The 6,101-nt window shown below is 47.6% G+C and overlaps 1 protein-coding gene across 1 annotated transcript in view; it reads left to right on the top strand.

Moving 5' to 3' along the window:
- Window positions 1-6,101, top strand: part of PINK1 (PTEN induced kinase 1) — a 15,082-nt gene that overhangs the window by 334 nt on the left and 8,647 nt on the right. The window contains exons 2-3 of the mRNA XM_007459230.1: window positions 1-221; window positions 5,548-5,832. The exon at window positions 1-221 is cut by the window's left edge and continues 14 nt beyond it. Of these exons, the coding sequence (XP_007459292.1) occupies window positions 1-221; window positions 5,548-5,832 (506 nt within the window). The remainder of the gene's footprint in view (window positions 222-5,547; window positions 5,833-6,101) is intronic.

The raw sequence follows: 6,101 nt of genomic DNA, 5'->3' as shown, positions 1-6,101 counted from the left end.
CGCGCAGGCTCGGGCTCGGGCTCCCCGGCCGCTACCGCTTCTTCCGCCAGTCGGTGGCCGGGCTGGCGGCGCGGCTCCAGAGGCAGTTCGTGGGGCGGCCCCGGGGCGGCGCGGGCCCTTGCGGCCGGGCTGTCTTTCTGGCCTTCGGCCTGGGTCTGGGTCTCATAGAGGAGAAGCAAGCGGAGGGCCGTCGGGCTGCCTCGGCCTGTGAGGAGATCCAGGTGAGCTCTGGCTGCGGGCGGGGGCCGGAGCTGGGGCCGGAGCAGAGGCGGGCCGGAGTCAGGCTGGGGGGCGGGGCTAAGCGCGTGGGCTAAGCGTGTGGGTGTGGTGAGGGGCGGGGCTGGGAGGCATGTACTGATTTGGGGCCGTGGGTCAAGGTTTATTTTGGAGCTGGAATTTCTGGGCAGTCATCTGTTAAGGCTCATTTTCTTTGTTACTGATCTTCTCATACCCGGCCAGGACCTCACTTTTGTTTTACTGTCTTCCCTTCCTCAGCATATTTTGGAAGATATGTTAATTATAGCACCTCTTGCACCGAGGCCAATGATTTTCCATAAATTTTCTAAAATTTAAGGACAACTAAATCATAATAACACTTCTATTCCTGAGGTACCTGTCATCCACAATTTATGGATGGGGAAACATACTCAAAGAGGTAAAAGGTGAAGTAACTTGCTGAAGTCACGCAGCTAAGAAAGGGCAGTGCCCCAAGTCTGACTTTCCAGAGCCTGTGCCCTTAAACCACTGTGCCAGCCAGGCTGCATCCAGTTTAGCCAATTAGTGACATAACTGAAGCCACAGTAAAAAGCAAGAACAGCAGGAGAAAACAGCAGACCTAATGGGTTTTAGTTAACCTGAATAGAGTTATCAGAGGTGACTAGAGACACAGGGGCTCTTAGGCTTTCTTTTTTTTTTTTTTTTTTTTTTTTTCACCGGGTCACTAAGTTTCTTTAAATTTTTATTGGAGTATAGTTACTTTACAATGTTGTGTTAGTTTCTCGTGTACAGCAAAGTGAATCAGCTATACAGATACATGTATCCTCTCTTTTTTGGATTTCCTTCACTCCCGGACCGGGGCACGAACCCGTGTCCCCTGCATCGGCAGGCGGACTCTCAACCACTGCGCCACCAGGGAAGCCCAGGCTTTCTTTTTAAATGTTTTAAATAGCTCAGAGAATTCTGTTTCTGCTCAACCAAAATCTGTATCTCTTCAGAGAAACAGAGCCAATAGGATGTGTTTATAAAAAGGGAGATTTATTTGAAGGAATTGGCTCTGCCGTTCTGGAGGCTGGCAAGTCCAAAATCTGCAGGGTAGGTGGGCAGGCTGGACACCCAAGGAAGAACCGTTGTTGAGTTCAAGTCTGAAGGCCATCTGCTGACAGGATTCCCTCCTCTTCCAGGGAGGTCGTTCTTCCTGGGGTTTGGAAACACTGAGTTAGTACAGCCCCTGCGATTCAGAGCTTAGCGCTGAGGTGGTGGAAAGTGGGGTGTCTTGCCAAAGGACACAGCTGGTTGAAAACCAGGCAGTGTCTCCCATGTTTCCTGGTTTTCAGCCCAGTTCGTGTTACTCATCACCAGAGTGTCTCACGTTTGCGCTGTCCCCTTTGGGGCTACAGGTGACGCCTGACCTAGTCCCCAGCCTCTGTACTTGTCTTTTGCTACAGCTCAACTGGCAAAAGCCAAGGTCGGCCAACTTGACAAATCCTACTTAAAATTAGGGAGGCTGTTTTTAAACCGAGGAGCTTGACCCCCTAAGCTTACCATCCTCCATGTCCTTTCCTCACACTTCACCTTTCTGTGACTTAAAATTTTTAATTAGTTGCCAATTAATTTTAAAATTTTGGGCATTTGGCTTCTTTTGAAAGAAAATCACCAGGTCTGGCAACTCTAGTGCTAAAATTCTATATGGTGTCATACTGGGGTAGAACACTGACCAGTGCCTTTGGATGCATTTGGAAAGCATTTGGGGGAAAAAAAAAAACCTATATAAAATAGGCAAAAGACATGAGTATATATTTCACCAAGAGGAGATACAGATGCCAAATAAGCATATGAAAAGATGTTCAACATCACTAGCCATTAGGGAAATGCAAGTTAAAAATACAATGTGATATCACTGCGTACTTATTAGAACAGCTAAAATTTTAAAATTAGTAATAGTAGCAAATGCCTGTGAGGATGCAGAGAAACTGGACCAATGGTGAGAATATAAAATGGTGCAGCCACTGGAAAATAGTCGGCTGTTTCTTACAAAGCTAAACATGTATTCGTTGTATGACCCAGCCATTGCAGTCTTGGGCATTTACCCAGAGAAATGAAAACTTATGTTCACACAAAAACCTGTACATGAGTAGCTGCTATGGAAAACAGTATGGCAGTTCCCCCCAAAAATTAAAAATAGAATTATCATATCCTGGCAATTCCACTTCTGAGTATATATTCAAAAGAACTGAAAGCAGGGACTTGGACAGATACTTGTACACCTATGTTCATAGCATTATTCAGAGTAGTCAAAAGATGGAAGCAACCCAAGTGTCCATCAATGGGTGAAAAATAAGCAAAATGTGCTATATACATACAATGGAATATTATTCAGCCTTAAAAAGAAAGGAAATTCTGACACATGCAAAAACATGGAGGAACTTGAGGACATTATGCTAAGTGATATAAGCCCGTCACAAAAAGACAAATACTGTATGATTCCACTTACATGAGGTATTTAGTCAAATTCATAGAGATGGAAAGTGAACAGGGGCTGGGGGGAGGGGCTGGGGAGTCACTGTTTATTGGTATAGAATTTCAGTTTTGCAAGATGAAAAAAGTTCTGGAGATGGATGGTGGTGATGGTTACACAATAGTGTGACTGTACTTAACGCCACTGAACTGCACACTTAAAATGGCCAATTATGTGTATTTTACCACAATTCTTAAGAATAATTTTTAAACACAGATGTTCACGGCAGCATCATTCATAATAGCAAAATATTAAAAACCCAAACATCCTTCAGCAGGTGAATTGTTAAACAAACCCTGGTACAGCCATACAGTGGAATACTAAGCAATAACAAGGAGTCAACCATCTATAGGTAACAACCTAAATGAACCTCAAGGGCATTATGCTTAGTGAAAAAAAGTCAGTTCCAAAAGGTTACATCCTGTGCGATTCTGTTTATATAACAGTCTTGAAATGACAGAACTGTGGAGACGGGAACAGATCACTGGTTGCCAGGGGACTGGGATGGGTGGGGGTGGCCCAAATACAAAGAGGTGGCACAGAGGAGTTCTGTGGCTACAGAACACGCTGTCTTGATTGTGGTGGTGATTGCATGTATCTGTACGGGGGATAAAATTGCTTAGAGTTACACGTGTGCACGCGTGCACACACAAAAGAATGCAGGTCAGAAAAGATGGTGAGGGACTTCCCTGGTGGTCCAGTGGTTAAGACTCCGCACATCCACTGCAGAGGGCACATGTTCCTAGTCGGGGAACTAAGAACCCGCTTGCGCGCCGCCAAAAAAGAAAAAGTGAAAACTGAGTAAGGTCTGTAGTCTAGTTAACAGTAGTGTATGTTGTCACTTTCCTGGGCTTTGTACTAGTGCTTTTTATAAGATGTCACTTGTGGCAAACTGGGTGAAGGGTACACAGGACATTTTGTACTTTTTTTTTTTTTTGCTGCTTCCTGTGAGTCTATAATTATTTCAAAATTAAAAGTTTTAAAACATGTATCTCATTCTCAAAACCATGGTTGCTAAAGGATTACTCTACAAGATATTGCTTCCACTCCACGGAGTTTAGAAACTAGTTGGCAAGGCAAGACAGACTTTCGGTTTTTAAAAACATTAGAAGTTATCATACGAGGTGTATTAGCTCATAGGTTCTCAGTGCTTTAGGAATCCTCCAGAAGGAAAGGTTGCTGTGGGCTGGGCTGTCAGGACTGGTTATAGGGGAAGCAGGAGCTTGAGTTCGGACTTGATGGATGAGTAAGGATGAGCAGGTAGAGTGAAGACAATAGAAATAGGGGGCGGGGGAGGGGAATAGTTTGAGCAAAGGTTCAGGGAGAGGCATGTGAGAGACCAGTACGGACAGTGCAGACCAGCCTGCAGAACAATTTTCCCATGTAGGAAGCACCAGGACAAGATACTGAATAACCTATCAGGTTCTTGAACCTGATGAGTGACACGTGAAAGCAGTGTGGTTTCATCCAGCTCAGAAGCAGGTGAAGGGAGGATGTGAGTGGGAGAGTCTGGAGCTGAGTGACTAACCATGAAGAGGGAGGGCTCAGCAGGTCAGACGAGATTTGAGGGGGAAGGCAGAGTTTGGGTGACTGCAGAAATGATGTCACCTGCCTGGAGTAGGCAAGAACCCCGATTTGGGGGAAATAGCCTCGATCCCAGTGCATCCCCACAGCACCTGCATTTCCATCTATGTCCCTCCGAACTCTTGTATTCTTGTTTCCTTTCTGCAAACAGAATGGCCCACCAGATTCCTAAGAGGTAGAGACAGGAAGACAGATGTATGGTCAGGCCACTCAAGATGGCCGTCCTCTTGCTCTCTGTACATCCCCTGCTGGACCAGTCCCTGCTTCACTTACATCCTACTCACAGGAAGGTGCTTGCCCCCTGCCCCAGCTAGTGATTGTTCAAGCCTTAGGCCAAAACAGCTCCACCTGCTAGTTTATTAAAGGGAAACATCTGCCCTCGTGATGGTCATTAACCTGAGGGGCTGTGAGGGACGTGCCCCAGCCGCCGGTTTCCCTGGTAACTGATGAGCCAACCTGATACCAATTTCCCTATAAATGGTAGCCTCCTTCTCCCCCGACTAGTGAAGATTGCTCCCGTGTCCTGCCTGCTGTCTGCCACACACGTTGGGATGTTGCTCCAGGACCTTGTGCTGCAGACGTGTAACATGCCCCATCCAATAAACCATTGATGTCTTTGTCACTGTCTCCAGGCTCTTTCTTCAGTCGTCTCAAGGCTGGGCAGATACAAGGCTTGCAGGCCTGTGGGCTGCAGCCCAACAACAGGACCTGATGACTCGGCTCCAGGGAGCCCCCTGATTTTACCCCCTGGCCTGCAAAAGCAGCCTGAGGTCATTCCCAAGTGGGAGGGGTGGCTGCTGACCACATATTTCTGCCCATACACAGTTCTTGGTAACCATCCGATACCTGCCTGCCGAGGTCTTTGCAGAAGGAGCCGTCTCCATAATCAGAAACCTCCAAGCTTGTGCTGGGAGCTTGACAGGCAGCAAAGGAGTGATGTGCCAGCTGCAGAATTTGAGAGTTCTGACCTCTTAACTAATTCATGATGTTCTGTGTTGGGCTGTCTCGGTGACTGCAATGAAGTGACACTTCGAGAAAAATTATTCTGAGTAATGAGAGAGAAAGCAGGATGGCCTGAGCCCAGGACGAGCAGTAAAACCCAACTTGGTTTTGTTTTTATTGGCTCTTGGTCTTGTCAGTGAAGAGCTTGCCTCACTGTACCTCTGCATCCCTTCACTGAAGCCTTACTGGGCTCCCTGGCTCACGGTGCCTGCTTTTTTTCTTCACAGGCAGTTTTCACCCAGAAAAACAAGCTGCTCCCTGACCCACTGGATGCTAGACGCTGGCAGGGTTTCCGGCTGGAGGAGTATCTGATCGGGAAGTCCATTGGCAAGGGCTGCAGTGCCGCTGTCTATGAGGCCACCATGCCTGTGTTGCCCCAGAACCAGCAGGTGGCAGGGAGTATCAGGCTTCTTCCAGGGAGAGGCCCAGAGATCATTCCACGAGGAGAAGGGGAGCAAGCCCCACTGGCCCCTGCCTTTCCCTTGGCCATCAAGATGATGTGGAACATCTCGGTAAGGGTGGGGCCTTCCATCTTTAAAGTCGGCGTTTCTCAAAATGCCCATCTTGGGAGAACCTCACGGCACTTTTTCCCAGGCAGTAAATAGGAAACAACACAGATTCTCCACAGTACAGGGGCCTCACGCTCCTGCACAAGAGTCTGAAGCAGCATGTCTCAGTCTGTAATATGTCCATGCATCACCTGGGGTCAGGTTAAGGCAGATTTTGTGGGCAGCTGCGGTGGGAGCCTGTGGGAGGCTTAGAGTCCCCCCCCCCCCCCCCC

The sequence above is a fragment of the Lipotes vexillifer genome, unplaced genomic scaffold (assembly GCF_000442215.2).
Source record: "Lipotes vexillifer unplaced genomic scaffold, Lipotes_vexillifer_v1.1 scaffold496, whole genome shotgun sequence".
In the NCBI taxonomy this organism is placed as follows: domain Eukaryota; kingdom Metazoa; phylum Chordata; class Mammalia; order Artiodactyla; family Lipotidae; genus Lipotes; species Lipotes vexillifer.
Note: the sequence above shows the minus strand (reverse complement) of the source record. Positions and strands in the feature narration are given on the sequence as shown.